Source organism: Myripristis murdjan, chromosome 12, assembly GCF_902150065.1.
Source record: "Myripristis murdjan chromosome 12, fMyrMur1.1, whole genome shotgun sequence".
NCBI lineage: Eukaryota > Metazoa > Chordata > Actinopteri > Holocentriformes > Holocentridae > Myripristis > Myripristis murdjan.
In genome coordinates, this window is record NC_043991.1 from 19871657 (window position 1) to 19898100 (window position 26444).

General features: G+C 39.9%; 1 protein-coding gene across 2 annotated transcripts; it reads left to right on the forward strand.

Moving 5' to 3' along the window:
• dennd1a (DENN/MADD domain containing 1A) lies at positions 1 to 26444 on the forward strand. Of its 2 annotated transcripts, none has more exons than XM_030064696.1 (23): positions 1 to 114; positions 5878 to 5942; positions 6987 to 7030; positions 8096 to 8145; positions 8726 to 8845; positions 8935 to 9004; positions 9290 to 9370; positions 9853 to 9906; positions 11538 to 11648; positions 13321 to 13421; positions 13978 to 14023; positions 14869 to 14970; positions 15116 to 15241; positions 16322 to 16423; positions 16506 to 16593; positions 16945 to 16985; positions 17631 to 17702; positions 17819 to 17875; positions 18138 to 18383; positions 18621 to 18685; positions 19371 to 19508; positions 20459 to 20705; positions 22028 to 26444. In XM_030064696.1, exons 1-23 carry the CDS (start codon positions 98 to 100, stop codon positions 23102 to 23104), a joined length of 3120 nt encoding a protein of 1039 aa, XP_029920556.1. In that variant the 5' UTR covers positions 1 to 97; the 3' UTR covers positions 23105 to 26444. The 2 variants fall into 2 exon arrangements, with proteins under 2 accessions (XP_029920556.1, XP_029920558.1); XM_030064698.1 differs by having other exon boundaries at positions 98 to 114; positions 18231 to 18383; positions 22028 to 23104.

Genomic DNA, 26444 nt, shown 5'->3' on the forward strand with positions numbered 1-26444 from the left:
CCCAGGTCTGGCTGACAGGTTATCAGAAAAACACCTCCGGAAGAGCGCGGCTGCGCACTGTGACATCCTGCCTGCGACGGCTAGATGAGAAACAAGGATGGGGTCCCGCATCAAGTAAGAAATGTTTCTCATGTTTTTCCAAAGCAGCCCTGCTCCTCTGCTCTGTTCTAGTGAGTCATTACAGAGGATTGAGCGGAGCCAGGCCCCGACTTGTTGCGACACATTGTTGCGACTTGACACGAGCTTGATACAGACTAACGTTTCGCTTGTGTCACCACACTGGGGCTAAATTAAAAAAATAGCGCATTTTAAAGCTGTCTTAACGCACTTTTCCGTAAGCAACAAAGACAAATAACCCATAAACTGTTTTTAAACCCGTCACATTTCCAGACATAGCTTCAGGGAGAGATGACCACCAGCGAGCCAAAAACTTCATTCTTGCTATTGTAGTTTTGACTGTATTTAAGTAGGTGTCGGTTTATTAGATTTTCTTGCTTGTCGAGGTGTAAGTTTGTTAATGTCGCATTGGAGAACTGAGTGTACACATTATGTGGAGCAACACTGTGTCTGGACACAAAGCCTTGTTGGTTTCATAGCGCTGTATCTGCTGAAGCTTGATGTCATTCCCCCTTCAGACACAAATCATGTAAATAGGACACGCCAAATAACTGGTTTATAACCAAATTAGATAATCATATTTACCTGTTTTTGTAAGACAGCTGTTGAAATAAGTCCACAAAACAAGATCTCATTGGCCGAGCATGTTCATCAGCAATCAGCCAAGTGCTGTAAATAGATCAGTAATTACATTCTTTAAATTCCGGACAGATACAAATAAATCATCTCGTCTGAGTCCCGTGTCATGCAAAATATTGATGGGTGGCCTGTTCTCGAGAAAGTGTCAAAATTAGCTGTTCCTTTTGGACGATTTTCATGAAAATACAAGTTGGAAAGCAGAGGAGCTTGAGGAAGTTCAGCTGAGCAAAGAGATGCTGTGGTCAGTGGTTCCCATTACAGGTTCCGTAGGGAACCCCAGCAAACTCAGCATCACTTTAATTTCACCTTTATCACAGTCACTGCTGTTTTTTTCACATTAAACGGATGTATAAGAATGCCTATATTGATTATATGTTTCCCTGAGCCTGCCCAGCTACATTGCAGACAGTGATCCACCTTCATAATAAACCGTATTTATACGCAACAATTGTCTTGGGTGAAGTTCTCTCATCCCGTGTTACTGAGTGAGAACTGGTGGTCTAACACAGGTCTTAGGGGATCAGTTGTTCTAATTGATCAGCTGACGGGGGCTCATGGCTATTGGCTACAATTTGCTGGAAAAATGAGATTTGTTGTTGTCCAAATGATGATTGAGCTCTTTGGTTTCTGTAAAATTGACTTAGTGAGTCAGGAGAAGCAAACTGTGAACGTGGCGGACGTGTAGCCACCGGATTGCAGTGTTTTACATCGAAACATGTCTCTTTCACTTAGGTCTGTCGCAGTTAAATGTTTGTGTCAGGTGATATTGCGATTGTTTTCACATAATGATGTATGGATTCCTATATATTGAACATTTAAAGGACCACTCCAGTGATTTTGCATGTTTAATGTAATTTCTACAAAATGTATAAATTTCACCTTGCTGCCAATCTTTTTCCAAACTCATAATAGGCATAATTTTTCCTCCCTTGTGTCCAGATGTTGGTTTCCATTCATTCCACTACGATATGAAAATGAACTTTCAGAGGCTTCAAACTTTGTTCATACTTGTATTACCAGAAATTATCATAAATAGTCCAAAAAAAATGTGGTATGGTCCTGTAAGATGACATATGTTATTATTGTTTACTTGATGCTGAAAGTGTGTAGAAGAATGCAGTCACTGAAAAATTATATTTTGAAATAATTGTCAACTCTCTGAAAGTATTAAATGATTCAGTCTAAACAAAATGGTTACTTATTATAAATGACAGTACAATAAAAATGAGAAATGTAAACAAAGTAATAAATACAGTTATCTTAATAAGTGTAAAAAGCTACTTGTCGGCCATATTAACAGAGGACTGAGGAGGATGGTGATGAATGAGACAGAGCCATCATCATTATTTGGCAGCATGACTTTAAAATGTAATTTTTTTTTTTTTTTTTTTCCCCCCACTGGGCACATTGCTGATGATACATGTTCATGCCAGAGTAGCTCACATTGCTCCTCGGTGTCAGCTACCTGCGCATAATGCTGTCTCTGTTGATAAACTGCTCATTGTAATGTTGTTGCCATGGATTTTTGACAAGTTTATGATAAACATGTCTTTGTGTCTTGTTATACGTCAGGCAGACAAAACATTTCCACACTTGCTAAGTTGAATGACAATGATGGCTTCTCATTTGCACCAAGATTAGTGACACAGGAGATCCACATCGAGTTGAATTGAGGTCAACTGGCCTGGCAGAGGGAATGTCTTTTTCATTGCTGTTACTTTATTTGCAATGACCTTGCTCTTAGCTGTTCATTTTGGTTTAAACTCTGGAGTATTTACTGTTTAGTTTGTTTCATTTTGGCAGGTGAGAACCATCAAATAACTGAACCTGAATAACCTGAAACATGGGTCAGACGAGTCTGGCGGTATGGTTAGTTAGGACTGACTGAGAACAAAATCCGCCGTTGACACCTGATAGCCACCAGTTTCTCATGCTTGGCAAACCTAGGACAACAAAATGAAGCAAGGTCAGTTTGGAGTGCTGGCCATGTTCAACTATTTACAATGTGTTCCTAACTAGTGTGAACTCCAGAGAACGTAAATTACATCGACGACAACATAAAAAAAAAAAAAAAAAAACATCATGTATACCTAAAGTCAGACGGATTGCTTTGACTGCTCCGGCACAAAAATTTCTACTCATGCACTGACAACAATCTGTTTGATAAAAAAAACTAGTTGTCAGTCTGTGTAAGTTGTTTACCAGCCCTGGTTTCCTTTTGCCCAGCTGGGAAGTGAGGGCGTATACAGCACCATGTCTGTCTGTTGCTTGGTTGGTTGGTCCGGAGTTGGGTCCACAGGGGCATATCTCCAAATCTTTTGGGTGGATCGCTAGGGTGACATCATTCATGCTGCCTAGAGCATGAAACCTGTCCATTTTGGTGAACCTATGACCTTCTTTCTTGCACCTTTTATCTTGCATGGCACTTATTTTTTGCATTCATGGTTTGGGTGATCCTATGACATTCCCTCTAATGCCACCAGCAGCCCAGTGGGGCATCTGCGTTAGAAATAATGTGCTTGTTAATTGGGCAATGTGAACTCAAACCTGATTAGCATGTGTATCAGGTGCAGAAATGTCTGCACCAAAGTGACACAAAAATTGGAAATTATGATATGCCACAATTCACAATTGCATATGCTGCAGTTGTTAATATTTAAGCCAGCGTTTACACCAGGCCATGCGTATCCCTGCCTGTTGAAGTTTGATGTGTTTGTACCATTAGTAGGCGACATGAGGGGGGATACCATTCCCCTGTTAAGCAAAATGACCAAAATGCATTCCCCTGGTTATTCTGCCATCCCCCCTCCCCACCCCTGAGTAGCAGAGAGAGTGCAGGGGCAGAGTGGTTGTTTAATTGAATATGTTGGTCTAGTCTGCCTGACTCATTGATCCTGTATTTGACTGAGGTTAGTGCAAGTTAGAGTCTATGGCCCTGACCATGGCTGTGAAACATCAGTAGCCTAATTGAGCTGTGTATTGATAAATCTATGGTGCTGTCCGTGGTGCTGAAGTTGCAGGCAGATTTGTAATTGCACCTTTTACTCTCAGTCCCATCCAATTCAATTCATTCACATAACAGTACTACTGCTTTTAGGAAAACTAATGTGGACGACTTTATTATGGTCATGGAAAACTGGTGTGAAGAAAGTTTGAAGTCTCTGAATGGTCATTTTCATAACGTAGTGGAATGAATGGAAACCAATGGCTGGGAAAAAGGGAAGAAAAATGATAATAGAGGTCTAAAATATGACTGCTTGCTTTGGGAAAAGATTAGCAGAAACGTTTATATATTTTGTAGATGTTACACTAAATATGCAAAATCACAGGGATGGTTCTGTAAAGAGTAACTCAACCCCTCTGTGAAGCCTGACCTCTAATAGTGAAAAGTAGGGTGCCTGGTGTTTGGTGACAGGTGATGTCACCACCCATAGTGAACAACAGGTGGTGACATCACCTGCCACCAAAGGCCAGGCACCCTACTTTTCACCACAAGAGATCACACTTCACAGGGATTTGGGTTTGGCTTCAGTACTCTGAAAGACAAACATGTTCTGCATGTTTGGCTTAAAATGTCTTAAAACAATGTCAGTTCATGGGAAGTGGTTGCTAAACTACTGCCAGGAAACTAAATACGGAATCATGCACTAAAGACAAGGCAGCAAAGGCAGCAAAGACAAATACACAAATATCAAAATGCTTGCATTGTAGCAAAGTTGACACAAAGCTGCCGCCAGTCCAGTTGCGGTGACACATTATTTGATCATTTTCCTTTTTGCCATGGTATAAAAGAAATACTGAATTTTTAGATGGTAGTAGTAGTTGTAGTAGTAGTAATAGTATTAATATTTTTGGTATCATGACAACACAGTGGTTTTTAACAATGTTTTTTTTAGCTAAATGTTAAATTATATTATTATTCTATGTTTAGCTGCTGGGATGTCTCTCACCCAGCATCAGGTTACCATCTGGTGGTTTCTCTGTAAATAATGAATAAATAATTGTATTTAAATAGTGTTGGCCCAGATTTTTTATATTTTTGGATACCATCTGGCTGAAAAATGTTGGCATTGGTGCTAATGAGTCATGTTTTAAACTGCAGCAGCACATTTGGAAACAGGCTAGATTCTGTAATTCTTCACTCAGATTAGGTGGATATTTAGCCTAATTTTACTACATTAGAAGCAGTGTGCTCTTCCCAGTCCTGTCATTCTGTATTTCATAAATGTATGCATATTCCTTGCAATGTGTGATGTGCAGATAAGCATTGACAAGGTCATTAAAGGACAACCTCAGAACGACTTAGTGATTGAATGTGCATAATTTTAGTTGCCCATTAAGCACAACAGTGCCAAGAACAGATCAGATCAACCACATATTTGGCATGTCAGATCTTCCCATAAATTCATCTTAATGTATTGGATTGCAGCCACGGTTGAGCCCCCAGATTTCCTCACTATCTCATATTTAATTCCCATAATTCTGTCCTTTGCCTGTGACAGAATTTACAACCTGATGTTATGTAGGAGGTCTTCAATCCAGGTGCAGCGACACCCTGAATTACTGTATATGACCAGCATCTGGATTCCTATGGACATATGAACACTTTAATTCGCAACATTTTAAATTTATAGCCAAATCAATTAACAGTATCATAGAATATAGTTATATAAAACAAAAACTAAACAGTTTTGTATATGTCACCATAGCAACTCATTGTCCTGTATTTTGTTTTGCCGTCCTGCTGGCTTCATTGCAGTTCATTGTTTTTCCTGTGCTGTAGTGCCAAAAACCCTTTACCGTCTTCTGTAAAAAAAAAAAAAAAAAAAAAAAGGGATTTGAGTACTGATTTTGTCATTGATTACCATGGCAACTATCGACGCTTCAAAGCATTCGGGTCAGCCCTAATGAAAAGGTTACCACAGCAAGACGAAATCCTGAAATGAGTTGCCTGATAATCCTTCGGGGCAATGTGGGTATTGGTGTCATTGTTATTATCATAAAAATAGTTGTATACATCTTTTTCACAGGAGGTTAAATAGTTATGTTTGCATTTCTCAGTGGAGAGACTTATTCTCATGCCCATCTGAAGTGCAAGCTGACCGTCAGCCTCTGTTTCAGGGACAGCCCCGAATCTACTTTTGAGGTCTATCTGGAGGTAACCCATCCAGGAACACAAGGCGCCGGTAAGTCCCGGATGGCACCTACCCAACTGTTAATTAACATTAATTAATGAAACTAATGAAACTAGCCACATTTTAAATTAGTATTTTATTGTCATCTGCATGTATGACATTTTGTATTCAGCTGCTATAATAACTCACATTGTGCTTGGGATTGAGCTGGGTGACATTCTCAGTGTAGTGACTGGATTGAGAACTCTGTGCTACTGGGTGACTTTTTTCCCATTTCAGCCTTGTACTGGGTTGGTTGCCGTTCACTATTTAAGTTGTGGACATTTTGATACAGCTCAGCAATGAATGGACGTCTTTCATTTATAAAAGCAAAAGCTCAGTAACTGATGAAATTTCTCTGCCCTTTTTTTCCTGTGTGAGTAATTTCCTGGTTACGGAAGTTTAGGATGTCTGATGTATTATTTTGAATTCATGAGGTTTGAGCCTTGCACTTCCCCTCGTTCCCTGTGCAGATTCAGAGATGTGCAAATCCAGCATGTAAGATAGATGTTTCCCTTCTTGTGTGACTAGCTTCCCCCTTCTGTCTCCACCAGGGCATTTGCACAGGAGTTATGTTTTTGCCCCATTCTGTCTGTTTGTCTGTAACATCTCAGAAAGTTATGGATTTACATGAAAAAATAATACAAAAGTTGTTAATGAGTAATGGTGGTTAGATTTTGAACAGGCACATCTCATGTCCCTGATGGGAAAGAAGTTGCTAATGTGGCATGAAAGAATCATTTTGGAGAAAATTTGACATGTGGAACTGTCATATTGACACTAGCCTCATGTTGGCAGATGTATACCAGTGCAAAAGTGAAAGTGGGCGCCATGCAGTTTATTATTTCATATACAGTGCAGAAAAGTATTCAGACCCCTTCACATTTTTCACTTTTGTTATGTTGCAGCCTCATGCTACAATCGTTTAAATTAATTTTTTTCTCTCATTAATCTACACTCAGTAGCCCATAATGACAAAGTGAAAACAGAATTGCAGAATTTTTTCCCACCATCTCGTTGGTGGAAGTAATTAATTTTGTTTATAATTTTTTGCAGTGCCGGAGGTGAGAAGGCGGTTCCCTGAGGACTACGTTGACCAGGTTCGAAACGATTAACGTGCTCTTCTGTTCTTTCATAAGCCGTTCATTTGTACCTTACTTTTGCAAAATTTCTGCAACTCCCCTCTTAACCCTGTTCTAGTTTCCTGGCATCCATTTTGTTTTGTGTTTTCAAACCAATCCCTTCTTTGTTGTTTGTTTTGTGCAAGTGACTATATTGATAGAAACTATGCACCAGCAGAAATCTCTACTTAGGTTTACATATATTTGTCCTGGATCAGTCAAAAAGACGGGAAGTACATCCTCAATCAAATCCATAACTACCTGTCTCAGACCCTGACTGTCTGCCAGAATGATCAATCAATTTCAGTTTGTCAAAAAAAACCTCCCACCTGACCTTAGATTTGCCTCTTTATTTAAAAGATATATTATGGGAAAATTGGATTTAATCTTTATTAAACTGTAATTCAAGAAGTTGGTGGGGTGTGTACAATTGTTCATCGCATCCGTTCAGCCAATGTTTGGGGCACCATATCTCCTAATGACTTGCCAATTTTTTTGACCCAAATTTTAAACTGCTCAAAAGTGGATTTAAGTTTGTCTGGGGTTTTTCAAAATTCACACTCCTCAACTAGTAGTATTTTAAGTGGATGTGCCACCAGTGTGGTGTGTAGATGCTGCTATACTACCCACTGAAAATCACCTTTTGCTCATTTACTTAATTTTCATTCATTTTCTGTTGACTATTTTCTTGTGCCAATTAAATTTTCTGTGTCATAATAATCCTAATATATTTTTTTAAAACCATGCAAATCACCTTTCATGCATAAATGACGTTCTTATGAATCATTGTATGCATGCATTTATGTCTCTGTGTATGATAGAGTAATAAAACACTTAAAGGCTGTTAGAATCCCTTGTGTTTAGATGGGATTTTTTACAGCATCAACATCTGGTTCTTTGCTGCTGTGCTGCCTTCTTATGATGTGATGGTAAACATGATGTGAAAGTCAGGGGTTTTAACTGATTTGACTTTTCTTCTGGAAGTTGCTCTGCAAAACTGGGCAAGATTCTTCAGCTCTATTACCCTTTATCTCTCTCCCACAGGAAACTCTTCAGACTGTGCCCAAGTTCTGTTTCCCCTTCAGCATGGACAGGTACAGCCCAAACATACACACTCTACACACTGAAAACCTGTTACACACACGCACACACACACACACACACACACACACACACACACACACACACACACACACACACACACTTTCACTAAATCTCTTCATCCACATTCTGATGTTTCACGACCAGCACACACACTTTACGCGTAGTGTGGTAATGCTGAGTAATGCTTTAAAAAACCCCAAATGTGTACAGCGGCTCTGGAGCTGGTAGGCATTAGTGGCTTCATCAAGGATACAGATTTCAACCTAGGTCCTGTGTCTGAGGGATGATCTCTCTGCTCTCTATGCCACATTGTTGCACAGTGTTACAGATTATTCCAAAGATAATGTGAGATTAGTCAGCAAGATTAGGGTGCAATTTCCAGTGGGTGTCTTGGTGTATGAACAAGAGATCAGATAAAGTGGGACTTTGTGTCTGCTTTCTGTAGTGGAGGCACAATGTCATGTACACTGTTCATATTCCCCCGCCCCAGAAACATCAACCTCTGTTTCTCTCTTTTTCTCCCTGTGTGTGTCTGCCTCTCTCGCCCTCTGTCCCTCCCTCGTCCTCCAGCCTAACAGTGAATCAGGTTGGGCAGAACTTCACATTTGTCTTGACTGATATTGAGAGTAAACAGAGGTTTGGCTTCTGCCGCCTCTCATCAGGCGCCCACAGCTGCTACTGTATCCTCAGGTGAGGAGCGTGCACACACTTACCTTTGGTTAAGATAATGTATGTAATATTGTTATTAAAGTTGTTTTTTCCCTAAAACCCCCTCCCAGCTACCTGCCCTGGTTTGAAGTGTTTTACAAGCTCCTCAACATCCTTGCAGATTACACAGTCAAAGGCCAGGTAAGGATTGGCTGTCACGGTGACTTACCTTGTTTTCTTGTACCTTGCCTCTCTGCTGTGCATTATGTTTTTAAGTATGGATTTTTCTGATCTCAAACAATAATGTATTTTAAACTTGAAGGAACACGACCTTCAACAGAATTATGAAGTCTAAAAATGTTTTTTTGCAAATTCAGTGCAGGCTATATTCCTATGTTAGAGTTAATTACATTTGTATTGTTTGTCTGTCAGAAGACGTTTCTTAAATGGTAGCTACATGAGTTTTGGATTGTTTGAATTTTTCAGGAAAGCCAGTGGCAAGAGCTCCTAGTTTCACTACACACCCTCCCCATCCCGGAGCCTGGAGTTCCTGTCCATCTTAGCGTGGTACGTCTGACAACTTCAATGCATCACATGAGCCTAAGCATGAGTTTCACTGGAAACAGCACAATGTCATTCCTCTTCATCTTTTCATCTGTTATTCTGATGATTTTTACAAATTTTAATGTAGTAACCTGCCATTTATTTGTTTATTTATTTAGTAAGTAAATAAACTGTTATTGCATTACTATATATGTTTATGAATGTATTCTCTTCTATCACCAAAGGTATGTGTTGGATCATAGTGTTATAGGGTTAGTGTTTTCAACAGCTGTAATCATGATATTAATGATAATAACAGAGGCAATAGACGTTATTTTGATAGTAAATAGTGCAAATGGTGGTAAATGACTGAATACCTTCCCAGCAGGCCGACTGTGTTCACAGGAACACACTTGTTTGTCGGTTTCTTTACATTGCGTTTCTGATCCCTCTGTGTTTGCTTCAGTGTGTTCAAACTGACAGGCGCTTTTTTTTGTCTTTTCTAGCATTCCTACTTCACTGTGCCTGACACAAGAGAACTCCCCAGCATACCTGAAAATGTGCGTGCTATCCTTTACTGTGTGCCTTGAACGACACTTTTTATTTCACTTTTTGACCATGCACAACACTCTAGATATATCACAGAAAAATGACAAAAGACACCATACTCTAATTCTAGTTTACAATCCCCTTAAGTCTGCCTAGGGAAAATTTAACTCCTGATAAAGATGATTCCTTATATTACTTATCTATAATTTTCATCATTCATGACAGGTTAGTCAGTCTATTTAAAATGATCATCAGTTAAAACTTGCAAAGCCACAGTTAATATGTAAAGTATTTGCGTTACATCTCAGAGTGAATTTAGAGCTACACAACACCAATACACCAATGTGAGGAATGATGTTTGGTTTAGCCAAGGTTAGTGAACTGGCTGGTAATTTGAAAAACAAAAGCTATAACTTTATTCACATATAATGGGACACTTTGTTTGCTGTAGCTACAATGGCCACTAAAGTTTAGTGATTGAAACCATGGGTGGAAACTGGAGTATTGCAGGTAGAAACATGATCACTAATTGTAGATTTTTTTCAATAATCATAGAAACATTAATCATTTATAGTGTCACAAAGGTCTAATGAAGGAATTATAGATCGAGGGGGAAGGATTATAAGACTGATTCATGAGTTTTGAATGTATGTTACTGCGCAAATGAAAATGAGAAATGTTTTATTCGTTCAGTTGAATGTAGCATTTGTTCCACAGAAAAGTAGTAATATTACCTTAAAGGGCCACTGAGTCCCAAGGTATCACCAGTGATATAGAATATAATATGGTAAGCAGCCAGCTGTAATCGATCACATTCAACGTCAACATTATTAGCTCAAATAATATTAGTTTCTTGATTCTTGATAGCTAAACTAAGTCCAAATCAGTGTGAAGCCTGACCTCTAGTGGTGAAAAGTAGGGCACCTGGTGTTTGGTAGCAGGTGATGTCGCCTCCTGTTGTTCTCTGTGGGTGGTGACATCACCTGCCACCAAAAATCAGGCACCCTACTTTTCACTATTTGAGGTCTTTTCACAGATTTAGCTTTGGGGTTTGGTAACTCTTTAATTTCTTCACAGTGACCACATTTTCTGTGATACGTTTAATTAAGTGCTTTAAAATTGTACAACTAAAAAAGGTAAGTAAATTGAGTTTGGCTGTTAAATAGCAGCCATTTTGTCAATTAGAGCTCTTTCAGGTTTTGCCATTGGCTATACAGTTGTTATGTTGAAATGAGATGAAACGTAAATCAGATCCAACAGTGCATTATTTTTTTAATTTGCTGAAAAGGAGACGTAAGATGTAGAAGTGATTCTGCTGAATGCACGCCAAGAGATATGTGGAGGAAAAAATGTGTATGAAGAAACACAGGCCTTATGTTTTTGTAACACAGTTTTCACATAAAATGATTTTTGTTCATAATCTTGTGTAATACATTGTTGCCACCACTATCTCATAATGTCTATTCTAGAAAGATAAATTGTTTTTGTTATTGAAAAGAGCTATACTATATGTGCAGTATATTTAATTTTACAACGTCTACCACAACTTGTAGTGTACGTTATCATGGTCTACTGGCCTTTGCTTTAACAACTAACTCTTTCCTTTGTATTTTTTTTCTCTTATTGTGTGTCACCCTTGCAGAGAAACCTAACAGAGTACTTTGTAGCAGTAGATGTCAATAACATGCTCCATCTGTACGCTAGTATGCTTTATGAACGTCGAATCCTCATCAGCTGTAGCAAACTAAGCACTGTAAGTAGAAACCACCTCCTGTCTCTCCTCTCTTCTACAACTCTGTCCATCCTCCTGTCTCTCCATCCTTTCAGTAACAATAAAGTCTTCCAGAATCTGCAGTTTACTTTTCAGCAGTCAGGGATAGTGCAGTTCTCCGCTACATTTTAACTCTGTTGAAAGGATGTGACAACTGCAGAAAGGCTGTTTAGTGGGCTTTAGGGGGGCATTGTCACCTCTGCCCAGCGCTCAGCCTTGTGGACCTACTGAGAGAGGGTAGAAGGATTTGGGATTTCTTTTCCCCAGTTATTTGCACTAAAGCCAAATACAAGAGTTAAAGGCACCTATCCAGTACAGGAAAAAGATGAGAATAAAACCATCCTAAAGGCACGTTTCCCCCCAATTTACTCTGGTAAAGTAGTCCCAGGGATTACTTTTCGAAGATTAGACAAATAAGTCCACTGACGTAATAGCTTTAGAGCATAACCGTGCTTGTGGTATCAGTTCGATCAATCTATCTCTGTTTTTCTCTCGTCTTTTTTTAATGAGTCGGGAAGCAGACAGCGAAGCTCCCCTATACTTTTAATTTTTTCAAACAAAGAGAATTGTCCTCCCCTCATCCTAAACTGATCCTAACTCGAAACTAGAGTACTTCCTTGTTTTATGAGTAAAGCAGTACACAAGTTGAAGCAGCCACGCTGTGTGTTTGACCAATCAGTGACGGTCATCCCTGCAAGCCCCTCCCCCAAAGTTCATGGGCCATTGGAAAACACTAACCTGTGAGCAGGGACTTTATGTGGGGTAAACTACATTTTGACCCTGGTCCCAGCAGTTGATTGATTGATTGATTGACCCCGAGTCCCCGAGGGGCAATTTGATTTACAACAGCTGTTGGAACAATCCACACACGGTAAAAACAATAGAGTAAAAAGAATAAAGAGAAACAAATAAGATAATACAATTACAATTAATTTGTTTCATGTCTTCATGAAACAAAAAAAACAACAGTGTAATGCCTACAGTCAGTTCAAGTATTTGAAAGCTGATGGTATAAATGATCCCAAGTATCTATTTGACTTTTTTTTGCCGCCGTTGAAACGCAGACAGTTCCTCTAAAGGTTCCTAGTCCCTGGGGAAGGTTCCTGCAGTTGAAAAAGGGCTTAAGCACTACCCTTTGGGATAGACTACATTACATTATAACAGAACATAACAGAACATTATAACAGGTAAATAGCCAACTGCATCACATTCATTATTAAGTCAATGTATAGATATGGTCTGTGAAGAAGTGGGTATCACAGCGTCAACAATGTACCCAAGCAGTCACAACTTATAATGGATCCATCGACTTCAGTGCAACTGTCAGTGCTGTCTGTCCATAAAATGATATGACATAGATGCCAGGGTGCCAGAGGGTAATCTAAATTTTGCATCGAAATGCTATTTTTTTAAAAATGTTGATCTTCATGCAAAATTCAGAACACCGAATTTGAGTTTTGGAGCATATGTTTATCTCTGTGTGATCATTTATTTATTTTCATTTATTTCATTGAATTTCTCTACTAATTGAACTGTCAGCTGCTGATGTACTGTATGTGCTTATGTTTTCCTCCTAAGTATCTCTGCTTAAACAGCGGTGTGCTATTATGTTTTGTGAACATTTTGTCCTGTATGCATTTCCCTCCCCAAACAGTTAACAGCTTGTGTCCATGGGTCTGCAGCCATGCTGTATCCGATGTATTGGCAACATGTTTACATTCCCATCTTGCCTCAGCACCTCATCGACTACTGTTGGTGAGTAGGCCACCTGTCATCCAGACTCAAGAATGTGTAAAATGCAATGTAAATTTATAGCTACACACACAAGGACACACAGTGCGCAGCATTACACACACATATCCCCTTCAAAATACCAATCATCCCTCCACATAGGTAGAATATATATTTTTAAAAATAAAAATTAAAAAATAATTAATTAAATAAATAAAATTTAATTAATTTATTATTTTTTAAAATGCACACTACAGACAGAATACACATATTTTGACGATATGCTGTAAGATCTTTAGTACCCCTGCATGATTTACAAAATGTTTTGTTGGAATATAAAATGTGGGTAAATTGTAGTAAATTGGCCAAAGATTTAAAATCACCCGTATGGTCCTTTAATGCTGCTTTTGGCCAGTCTTTTTTTTTTTTTTTTTTTTTTTTTTTTTTTACTGTGCTTTTACTTACTGGAATAGGCTGTTCTTTGTTCAGAGGAAGGAAACACCCTGTCGGGGTTTACTTTGTGATAATGACCTCCTTGCTGTACATTATCCCTAACTAAAAATCTCTGTTATCTTTTTAGTGCTCCAATGCCCTACCTCATCGGAGTACATTCAAGCCTGATGGAGGTGGGTTTCTGTGACTGGCACATCTGAAGCCAAATAGATGTTTTCACAGTGGCCATTTTGACATGAAATAGCAGGTGAACACAGGTGTTACCAATGAAGTTAATTAAGGTTCTGTTCAAGTGCAGCAGAGTCTTTCCAGTGAGGCAGCATGAACAACAGCAGGACTCTGGCTCTGTTAAGGAGTGTTCAGACCAAACACAAAGCATGTTTACACATCGCAGATTTGTGCGAGTACGGCTGCCAATTTTTTGCTCAAGCTGAAAATTTTCAACTGACACGACTATGCAAACAACGCAAATTTTGTGTGTTTGCGTCATTCGCGAGGTGGAAATTCGTGTCATTTGTTTTGCCATCTATTCGCATATTTGCATTGACTTTGTATGTACGTGCAGCATGTTAAAAACTGGCTTCGCATTTGGTCTGAACACGACTTCAGATATAAATGGCACAGAACCTTCATTAATGTCATTAGTAACACCTGTGTTCACCTGCTATTCATGTCAGAATGGCTGCTGTGAAAAGGTCACATGTTTCTCTTATTTTGTGTTTATCATGTGAAAACAAACAGGAATGTTTATGGAAGACTTATAAGGACAGGATTCAAATTAATCTACTCTTAAATTAAAGAGGGAAAGGCTCACCAACATTGGTCTGAAACTGAAGAATGACAAAATCTAAGCTTATTTTAAAACATTTTTTCGCTATTAACTGTTTTATTATAAATTATTAAAACTAATTTTAGTGGGGTTATTTTACTTTAACATGATGTATTGCACTGAACAAAGACTTTAAAAAGCTTTGAGTGACTCAGTGAAGAAGTGTTTTGTCATGTTTTTCCCCTGTAGAAAGTGAGAGGGATGGCTCTGGATGATGTGGTAGTCCTCAACGTGGACACCAATACTCTAGAGACTCCCTTTGATGACCTCCAAAGCCTGCCCAACGACGTGGTGCGTAACACACACACACACACACACACACACACACACACATCCAAAATTAAGTTTGTCATACTGCACAGATTTTAATTTTATAAGCTGTACGGGGCAAGATATATATGTTTTGTTTTGTGTCTTGTGAATTGATTTTTCACAGGTTTCATCACTGAAGAACCGTTTGAAGAAGGTCTCAACAACAACAGGGGACGGCGTGGCCCGAGCCTTCCTGAAGAGTCAGGCTGCTCTGTTTGGGAGCTACAGGAGCGCCCTGCAGATTGAACCAGTTAGTCTGTTAGATGGACAGCAGATGAAGGAAACACAGAGGAATGATGACTCAGGACGAGAGGGAATTGGGGGCTTCATGTAGATTAAATACTGAGATCAGTGCATGGGCCACAGCAGAGGGATGTTTCAGAAAGCAGGTTTACTGATTAACCTGTTTCTTAACCCAGATTTTTAGTCACAAAATGCAAGATTAAATCAATTTCAGGTCAGTCACTACATTAACCTGGGTGGCAGCTTTACTTGAGCTATCATCCAGTTAGTCAGAAAATCTGTGGAGCTCGCAGCATTTTATCTGGGGGATAGCTGTCGGGCATGATGTGCCCCTTTCTTGTAATCCGTCAACAATGAAGCCCATTTTTATTTTTTTGCAGCAACCAGTTTCTTTGTTGAAAATTCTTTAAAGTCCGGATTTCTTACTTGCCCACAAAGTCACATCTCTGAATTCTTTCACTTGTGTTTCCAAGGAGATGAAAAATCATTTTAGATTTGCTTTGGTGTTAAAAATGAGAAATATTTTTCATATTTGTTCTTCTTGCGTTAAAATACATATTAACCCTCACTCTTCCCCATTTTCTCTACTCTCTTGAGAGATAGAGAGGCAGGCATGAGGTGGGCTAAATCCTCTGCACCTTAAATCCGACTCGTGTTTAATAACCAACAGTTCAAACAAATGTATTGAATTGCTGAAACTTATGTACTTCTGTGTAGGTGTGATTATTGAGGTGATAGTTCAGATTCTTACCTGTATTTGCTGGTGTAGAGGTAGAGGTAGGTAGAGGTATTTGCTCGTGTAATCCATCCACCAAGTTTGGTCCCTTAACTCCTTCAGCTCTGTGTCACCACAGAACTGCTGGTTTTATTCAACGTGCCACCGTGTCTGGTGGACTAAAAAGTCTACTGGCCGCTGCAAATATTTACCCATTTTGGTAGGAGCTAATTTGCCACCCTGATGGAATAATATTAAAAACTAAACACCTGCCTCTTTCCATTTAGGTAGATCCCTCACTATCAACTGCACCTCACTGTACCTTGTGGCTCTGTGGTTCATACTGGGTGTGTGCTTCTCCTGCCCTTTTAGGGAGAGCCAATAACATTCAATGAGGAGACATTTGTGAACCACCGCTCCAGTGCCATGCGACAGTTCCTCCAGAATGCCATTCAGCTGCAGCTTTTCAAACAGGTACGTACACACACACACACACACACACACACTTCAGTGTTTCCCCCCATTTCTCTCACACATGGTTTCTTTCTACCTGAAGTTCATTGATGGACGGTTAGACCTGCTGAACTCAGGAGAAGGCTTCAGTGACATCTTTGAGGAGGAAATCAATATGGGGGAATATGCAGGTGAGTTAGAAGAACACACTCAAAAAACACACTGGTTTGCAGCGGCAACAGCAGGACCCTGGCTCTGTTAGACCTAAATGGGACAGAAACTTTATTAATGTCACTAGTAACTCCTTTGTTTACCTGCCATTTCATGTCAAACTGGCTGCTGTGAAGAAGGTCTTTTAGGAATTGAGCAGCTCTAGTGCTTGGTCAGGCCGGGCTGGCTTAGAGGGAACGTTGATTACACACCACGTTGGTTTTGCATCTGATCCCAGACTCACTTCCTCTCAGTCTGTGCTCAGGGTGCCAGCCAGCTGAGGCTGTGGCGCTTTTCCTTCATGACTTCACCTGTTCTCTCTCTCTCCACAGGCAGCGACAAGACCTACCACCAGTGGCTGTTCACTGTCAAGGTGAGTTCACAGCCGAGATCATCTGTGTGGGGAGATACATGCAAGAAATGACCTGAACCCAAGAAATTAATGAAAATATATAGGAAAATGACCAGAAATAGCATCACCATGTATATAAACAATTTTATGGTAATTTTCAGGACTTTTTCTTTTCTTTTCTCTTCTTTTCTTTTCTTTTTTCTATAATTTTATGCCTAATTCATTAATAGTTTTCTTGCTATTTCTTTTTACTTTTTTTTTTTTTTTTTTGGTTTTTTGGTCGTTATCCTAGGTTGCTTTTCTTGCAATTTAATTTTACATGTATGTTTTTGAAAGAAATTGAATGAATTTGGTCCAGTTTCAACGGGTCCATCTATACATACACAATAAAAGTGACACAAACCTGTTTATTAAAAAAAAAATTCTTACTCCTGTTTGCGCCCATGTCTGCAGGCTTTGGCTCACAAGGTTTCATCTAGAAAGACAGCTTGTTTACCTACAGTGTACATTACACACAACTTTGTTATTTTGTTTGTGTTTAGTTTCTTTTGCTATAACTTCTCTGAAGATAACTGTAAGTGGAGCATAACGTTGATAATATTTAGATTTACAAGTTGCAGTTTTCCCTTAACAATTGTCTGACTGTGTGTCTGTGTTGTCTGATAGAAAGGGGGCGGGGCTATCTTCAACACAGTGAAGACGAAGGCCAACCCGGCCATGAAGACTGTTTACAAGTTTGTAAGCACCTGATTTCTTTTAGGAACTACCACATAAACCCTGTTTTTACTCCACTGCTCAAAGCAAGAATGTCAATGCCTTGACATCTTTTTTTTTTTTTTTTTTTCGCATCGCAGGCGAAAGACCATGCAAAAATGGGCATCAAGGAGGTCAAGAGCCGGCTAAAGCAGAAGGTATACAAACTGTGCAATGTCTTGAAACCATTCAAGCTCATACTTGAATTGTTTTCTAAATTGGTGATTCTGAAAGTCAGGTGGTGATAATTCACGCTTTTTCCCTCACAAACAGTAACAATAAATAAATAATCCCCCCTTCCTAATGCTACCTGTCCTCATCCTGACATGAATCTGGACTTGAGCCATTTTCCCCCCCTTTTGGCCTCTCTCTCAAATCTCTGGCCTCTTTAACTGCTCTAACACACCCTCATCCCCCCAGCCACGCCGAGCTTCCTCCTTTCCCCTCCCACCGCCCTTTTACTCCTCCCTATACCCACGCCAACCTCGACCTCCCTGTATTCCCCCTCTCCAGGAGCAGGCAGAGAATGGCTACTCCACCGCAGGGACGGCAGTCATCGACGACAGCAGCATGGCAGCGTTTCCCTCTTCCACCAGTGCAGTCAGGAAAGAGGGGCCACTGCGGACCTGGGATGACCACAGATCCATCACTGTGCACTTTGGGCAGGTGGGCCGAAATGAATGAAGCCGCTAGATAACAGACTTAACAACTAAAACTTGTTAAAATAAAATATTTGTTAAAATAGACACTGGAATGCAGCATTATTTGATGAATGGGTGAAGTTGCTGGACTATTCAAACTGTAATTTTGTCTAGCTACCAATCAAATTAATTTTATTCCACCCTACACATTTTCAACAAATTGGACTCACTGGGGCCGTTCTTGTATTTTTGTGTTTCCCAGGCTCGACCGCCAATGCTGGTAAAAAGACCGTGCAACAATACAGGCGTGGAAAGCAGCCCTGACCAGTAAGGCTACTTCCGTTAGATTATATCCCACCGTCCATGTCACAAATAATGACTTTCGTTAACAGTTGTACACTTGGATTGCATGAATTGCATGCGCTGTTTGTGCGCGGTTCAAAGATATAACACAAACATATGCAGGCATTCTGCTTATATCAGGGGAAAGTATTGTTTCTTCAAAAAGTGAAGATGTCAGGAATTACCAAAGTTCACCGTGTTTTGAAGTCTGACAAGTCATGAACAAGCCTAAAAATAGCCAAGCCTAAAAATAAAAAATGTGAAGTATATTACGCTGCACATGCCAAATCACTGGTGCGATCCTATAAATGGAAAAGCAAAGCTTAAGAAGGACCTTGAATGTGATATATATTAACTTATTGCCACTACAGGGGGGTTGAGAAAAATCCTCAGTATCATGTTTGTGGCCAGATGCAAGAACAACTCAAGGCTGCTGGGATTCTTTCAGAATAAATTACTTTTGTCTGTTCTGTGTCAGTGTAGTCCTCCACAGCTTCCTTTTCACACAATTAAACAAATCCTGTAAAATAGCTTAGAGAGATAACTAATAGTTTACCTCCTCTTCAGTTTTCCTCTCCTTTCCACTTTCCCCTCTGTGATTTGTCAATTTCACCTATCTCTAATCTTATCTGGCCTGGATTTCCTTTTCTCTTCCTTATTCTCACTCTAGCTCTATTCGTCCCACTCGTCACTACACAGTCTTTCTCTCTGAAGATTCATCCGGAGACGAGCTCCAGCATGATGACGACTCCATCTCTGGCTTTCCTGACAGCTTTCTCTTCTCAGTGCCCTTTGAGTGGTCTCCCCTGTACGCACTTCTCTAATCAGCTCTGCATTTATTTACGCTTGCACTACTGATGCTTCATGGTTGTGTGGTTAATAAGTCTTCTCAGCCTCTATCTATCTATCTATCTATCTATGTGTGTGTGTGTATGTGTGTTTTCCCTTTGTTTATATTTTTGAAATAACCACTTTTAGACCTTCAGATTGAGGATTTTTTTGCTAACAGAGGTCATTTAGGCCAGAACATGGGGTAAGTTTAGGCTTAAGAGTTTGAGTTAGAGATGAGGCAGTGCCGTCCTGAGGTATTTCAGGGCCATAGTAAAAACATGGTTTGGAGGCACTTGTGTTTTAGAATGAGTAGATTAAAAAACGATTTTACTTCACTTAATGAACAAAATTCACCGAACAAATGTTTATACAAATGCAACACCAATAACAAAACAATTTGAGAATTGTTTTGAGAATTTGTAATTTATTTTTAATTCATTATTTTTCAAGGTAATTTTATGATTTTTTTTTTTTTTTTTTTTTTTTTTTGGGTTATTTCTTGATAGTTTGTTCATCACCATTTTTCCCATGTTTTGCAAATAAATTTGCTCAGGTTTCAAAGGGTTAAATGCTTGTGAAACTTATCTGAATGCATCAGACGCCTTTCACAGTCAACTTTACTTCCAGTAAACATAAACATACTCAGGCTGAAATTTAAAATATGATGTGAAAGTGGCAGAGAATTAGCAGCCCAGTGCAAATGTGACGGTGTTGGAAAAGTCCCTGCAAACAGAGGTATGTAAAGCGAAAACGAGGAAAATAAAGCCCAGACTGAAAATAACAAATTGTCCTGTAAGGTTAGGGCTGACTATAGTAGATGAAAAACCCATCTAAGGAAGATGTGTGTGTGTGTGAGTGAGTGAGTAAGTGTGCATATTTGACTTACACACATGGACGTAACCAGCTGCCGAACACTGTGCCCACCAGGCCGCAGCCTTACCACTCTCTGAAAGAGGCAGACTTTGCGGAAGCAGAGGATCCTGGCTTCGGGGCAGAGTGTCACACTGCCCCACCCAGCCCCATCACTGAGAAGCTCTCCAGCGTCAACCTGTTGGGTGACATCTTCGGCTGCCAGGACGAGCTTGACAACCCACCAGTCAGTCTGGCTAAAAGTCTAGAGGACCTGAGGACTCCCAAAGACTCAGAGGACCTGCAACCCAAGTTCACCTACCAGGTCAGGGGTCATGCTCTGCCGTCAAAAGTGGGTAGTTGGCTGACAGTAGGGACCGTGAAAACTAATGTAGTGAATGGCCACAAGTTACATGTGGGGAAAATATGTGGGGAAAATAAGATAGCAGGATAGGAGTCAATTAGAGCTGTAACAGTACATGTATTGAATCGTTTGGTACGAGGCGTTCAGTTCGGTACACGTCACAAACCAAAATTATTTTGTTAATGCCACTTTTTTTTTTTTTTAAATCAGTCTTTAATTGCTGTATAAAGTGAATGCAATGTAATGCACTGTGCCCGACATGGCAGCCAATACTATGTAATAAGCTCATAGCAGTATGGCTAAGAATGCCAATACCATACCACAAATAGAGGATCCTCCAAAAACCAACAGGTCTGGCATTTGGTGCCACTTTTTGTTCCCTGTGAATTGTGAGGGCGATGGCAAAAACGGTGGATGAAAAACAATGGTATGTCGCATGACAACTCATTTAAGTGGGCGACACCCCAGTGTGTCAACAGGTGGAACCGACGAAAACAAGGAGCAACACACACGCTACAGACTATCACTGCAGCATTTCTGCAGGCACGGCCATTCCCAACTGATTCAAACAGGACAAAAGAAATCACCGCGGCGACTGGTACATTTATAGCCACGGATATGAGATCTCACTCTGTAGTGGAAAACGCAGGCTTTCACAACATCCTTAGTGCAACTGGACCCTGGTACACTGTTCCTTCACCAGCCCATTTCAGCCAGACCATAATTTCATCTCTGTACAAAAAAAACACAAAAGCACAAATAGAGAATGAAATGTCTGAAGCAGCCGTTGTTGTTCTGACCACAGAAAGAGAAGTCACTGCCATAGTTGTCGTCATCATCATCAAACAGATCATACTTTATGATGTTAGTTTAATAAGTAGCTGTTAGTGTTTTTGTTTATATGCTGCTCAGAAGACAGGTCAGGTATAGCTCCATCATTTTTCAAACTAAAAAAAAAAGATCATACTTGATTATGTTGTAATGAATAACAATTTTTAAAAATCAATTTCTTTGGCACTTGTACTTTTTTGCTGTATCGTATCAAACTGAAACGTGAATTTTGTGAACCGTCACAGCCCTACAGTCAACTTGGCAGTGTTTCGATTGTGTTGTCAGTGTAGGGTTAAACCATCCATCAATTAGAGCTTTCATTTTAATTCTGTTCTTAAAGGGATACTTCAGCCATAATACATGGCTGAAAATATCTCGAATCATCATTTAATTTTTCCATGCTTTAAGTGCACCATCAGTTTTGTGGTCTAAATACTGTCTTGTTTTTGCAGCGCATGGACCTGAGTGCCAGTGAACGCACTCGCACCCTTCCAGGACTCAGGCTATCCAACCCCTACAATAAGTTGTGGAGTATAGGGCAGGATGACATGGCTATGCCCATTTGTGTGCCTCCGAACTGGGATAGACCTCAGTCTGACCGCCCTCCTGTGCATCAGGACGCCCAGACCTCTAGCCGTGACAGTTTTGGACCGGGCCCTGACCCACTGGATCCTTCCACCCCTAGTCAGGGCAACATCACCATTCCACGTCCCCATGGAAGAAAGACACCCGAACCTGGTAAGGTCCTAGCACCCCCTGTGGCCCAGCCCCGTTCTAAACCAGCAGGCCATGGGGAAGGAAGGTCGACGGCAGGGGGACAGGAATTTAGGCAAGCCCTAGGGATGACTACTGAAGAGGACCTGCTGAAGCCCACCAAGGCCAGTGAAGACAGTATAGATCTGTTAAGTCTTCTAGACCCGCTTAACAGCTCAGTAGAGACCAAGACCGCCTCCTTGGGTGGGAAGGGAGGAGACATCAGTACACCCTCTTCTTCTTGCAAGCCCACAATACCACCCAGGCCATATCCGCAGGGCTTGCCTCCCTTCCCACTACAGCCCCATGTATCACTCAATCCCTTCACTCAGTCCCTCCATTACACCTCCCCTCAAACACACTACTCCCCAACTATTAGCGGGAATCCCTTCAACGTGGCCTACGGGCCTCCAGCAGGCTCCTACTTCCACACCCCACCCCACCCATCTGTTTCTACACTACCAGGGCTCTACAGACAACATTCACCAGGTGGCTCCACTCTCTCACCCAGCTTTGGACCAGTCCAGTCAGCCTTCCCTTCCTCAGCCACTTCCATGCCCCACTTCTCTGCCAGCAACCACGCTCTTTCCAGCCTGGTGGACTCGCCCTTAGCCCTCAGCCCAGCCCCAAACATATCGGCGAAGCCTCTTTATGCCGAGAGAGACTCCCAGGAAACTCAGGATCCCTTTGGGGACCTGCTGACTATGGCCAAGCCAGCTACACCGCCCAAAAAGAAGGTGGAGGACCTTCGGAGGAGGTGGGAGACTTTTGACTAAAGTCTGTGAATATCCACTGAGTTGAATCCCCCCCCCAAAACCCCCTCCACTACCACCAGCTTTGCTGCTGACCAATGATGAACATGTGTCTGGTGAACAAATTGGTAGTCTGGACTAAGTTTTTCCCCTTGTGCTTTGACTCATCTGTTTCTCCATACAAGAACTGTCAGAGTTTTGGAGGTTTTTTTTCTCTTTCTCTCTGTGTGTCATTCTGTCCAGGAAAGCGGACACATACCCGGCCTTGCTTCTTCAGTACATCAGATGCCAACAGTTCAGAGCCCATCGCCAATTGCTAGAACAATAATTTGCACAGTGCCGCTCAGTGTAGATGTGTGATTCCCAAAATAAGCACCATTTCCTGAAGTCTTAAGAAGAGATCTGTCATGCTCTAGTAACTCACAGCAACGTATGTCAACATGATGCCAACTTTTATGATTAGCTAGTCATCAATTGTTGATTAACAGCTTAAATAGTATTGTGGTAGTATTATGGTGCATCTGAAACAAGCACTTAGTTCACCTATGGATGTCTTAAGTAGGCTCATGCAGACTGGTGTTTTGCTTGGCCCTAAGGATAAATCTCACCCTGGGCTTGTCTCATTCATATGTGAAAATGAGTTGCCTCATAAATATATTCATTAATTTAAAAATAATTACAGGATCAATTGAAACTTAAGATTTGAGGAAAGACTGAGCTTATAACAGACTCCTCTGCAGTGTCATATTAAGTACAGCACTGTCCCTATGAAATAATTTTAAACATTTGTCTGATTAAATATATGGGGACTTTAAAACCCATGATTGTATATTGTTTTTAGAGGGAGAAACATGGATCCCGATCTTTTTGCCAGTACTACTGTTCAGACTCTCCCTACGCATTTCGTCCTGTTTATTTTTGCCTTAAGTATTTTTTTTTCTGTGATTTTTTTTTTCTGATTTTTTTTTTTTTTTTTTTTCAGTGCTTAGCTACTGAGGAACAGGCTGCCTGCACAGTGTGTTAAGTGTTAATAGAGAGCAAAAATTATGTTTTTCACAATTGCTACCAGTTTGATTCTATTTTTGCTGATATGAATTTAAAACAAAACCTCACCAACAATATAAATTGTGTGGTTGTGAGACTACCTAATCTATTTAGCCTTTACTGCTTTGTAGGCAATCTTGGGGGACCAATGTGTGGTGAATGCCAAAAAAAAAAAAATCCTAATTGCTTAAAAATGCTGTGAAAAAGGTGTCTTAACAACAAGCACATGTCTGGTTGCTGTTTTATGTGTAAATTTGACATAATATATGGTGTATGACTGATTAAAGAGTGGTGAATAGTAGCCTACTGCATATGCTTGAAATACAGACACTTCATCATATGTCGTTGGCTTAAAACAAAAGGTCGACTGCACCCAAGGACTTTGTGTGGTGCATTGCACAGCAGGAAATATTCATTACCTCGCCCAGGTTTTTTTTTTCAGTAATTTTCCATTATTCTACACATAGATCCTATACATAGCATATATTGATGACTCTATGATTGACTCAATAGTCATGCCTTGAACAAAAATCTGCCAAAAAACTGCGCTTTATATTGTCCAAGTTTACTTTAGGGTTTCGTTTTCTTTCTTTTTTGAACCTCAAACCTTTTTTTGAACCTGAACATCAGACACATTTAACAAAGAGGCTAAAACCTAAATTCTTCCAAGAGGACAAGATTATTAAAATGTAGCACGCTCTGTGGATTATTTCAAATCCAGGGAGCAAAGTAGGAGAAGTTTTTTTTTTTCTCTCTTCCAGCTCAGCGCAAATCCTTGTAACCTGTAAGGACGCCACCCGCTGGAACGGAGGTGAAGCCTGTTGGTGGTCAGCGTCATGAGATTACATATATATCAGTTGAACTAGCATGGCCTCATACACAAAAATATATTCTCTTTATTTTCCTGTGATCACCGCAACTTTAGAGTATGGAAGACGATTAGAGCCACTCAGAAAAAAAAATGTCCTGAAATTAATCTCAGAATGTAAAGTCATAATTCTGAAAAAAGTCAAGACTTATGAGGAAAAAAGTGAGAAGTCAGAGAAAAAGGATTTAGTAGAGAATGGTTACTTTAAAGTCACAGGTTTTGACTTTAACGTCACAATTCTGAGATTAAAGTCAGAATTCCGACTGAATTCTCACAATTCTGACTTTTTCCTTGCAGAATTGTGAGATTAATCTCAGAAGTCAGTTGAGTCAGCCACAGAGACTGAAACACGCTGCCCACTCACAGAAGTCTCTTTGAAATGCACTTTCAAAGGAACATTTTGAGTTTGTTGGATCATGACCTCCAGTCGTGGTGCTGTACCTAAGTTGTGTGTAGGCCTTGTCAGAAAAAGTTTCTGAAATAGTTTTGTCAGGATTGAAATTTGTGTACTTTTGCCTGTTTGATCAACTTTTTGATATAAAATAAGGGGGAAAAATTCTGATGTTTTCCCTGGTGACCTATGGTTAGTAATCACCTCATGAACAAGAGATTACTAGAACACAGAAGCTTGACTGATTCTATTGCCCTGTTGGAAACTAAAATCTAAAATTTAATTATAAATTCAGCATTTTATTATATTGTTGTACTTTTTTGAACAAAGAAAAAAATGGCCAGAATAAAACAATGAAAAGTACTTCCTGATTATAGGAAATGCAACATATGGTGGATATATAAATTATAATTATTAATTTTAACTCAGTTGTGATACATTGTGATTAATTTTAACTCAGTTGTGATAATCATTTTTTAACTTATTTATCAGAGATGTCATGCTATAAAAGAGTGTCAGTATTAACTTGGTATAGTATTATCTATATCTAGTCTTCCCAAAGTAATTAATGTAAATGATAAATCATCACTGCTCCCACTTTAAAAAAAAAAAAAAAAAAAAAAAAAATGACTGACTTCTGCTTCATTCTTGTGGGACTTTTTTGTTTGAATTTCCACATTTATAAAAAGTAGCTCTCCTGTGATTCATAGTAGAATGTAATAAATTGGTATGTGCTAGCATTTCCCTGTACCTTGCACACACTTGATGACAATGATAGTACTGTAATAGAGCATTTATAAATCCCTGTTGCAAATAACAGATGTTGTCGTCATGGATACGTCGATACATATCAGCTGAGGTCCTCGGGTGCCATTCATGAACTTAAGTGGTGTCCAGTTATCCTTCTGTCTGTATGATTTCTCTGTTTCCTGTAAAAAAGCTTTTTTCATACAGGTGAGCACTTTTAAGTTTGATTTTGCTTTGGCTTTATTTTGTTGCGCTTTCTGTTTCTTTGTTCTGTTTTGCATATCTTGTAATTAAATGCTACATGCAATCACCAA

Coding starts and splice junctions, on each gene's coding strand:
- dennd1a (XM_030064696.1), top strand. Junction 7,031..8,095: donor CTGAGGACTACGTTGACCAG/GTTCGAAACGAT, acceptor TCTCTCCCACAG/GAAACTCTTCAGACTGTGCC. Junction 9,005..9,289: donor ATTACACAGTCAAAGGCCAG/GTAAGGATTGGC, acceptor TGAATTTTTCAG/GAAAGCCAGTGGCAAGAGCT.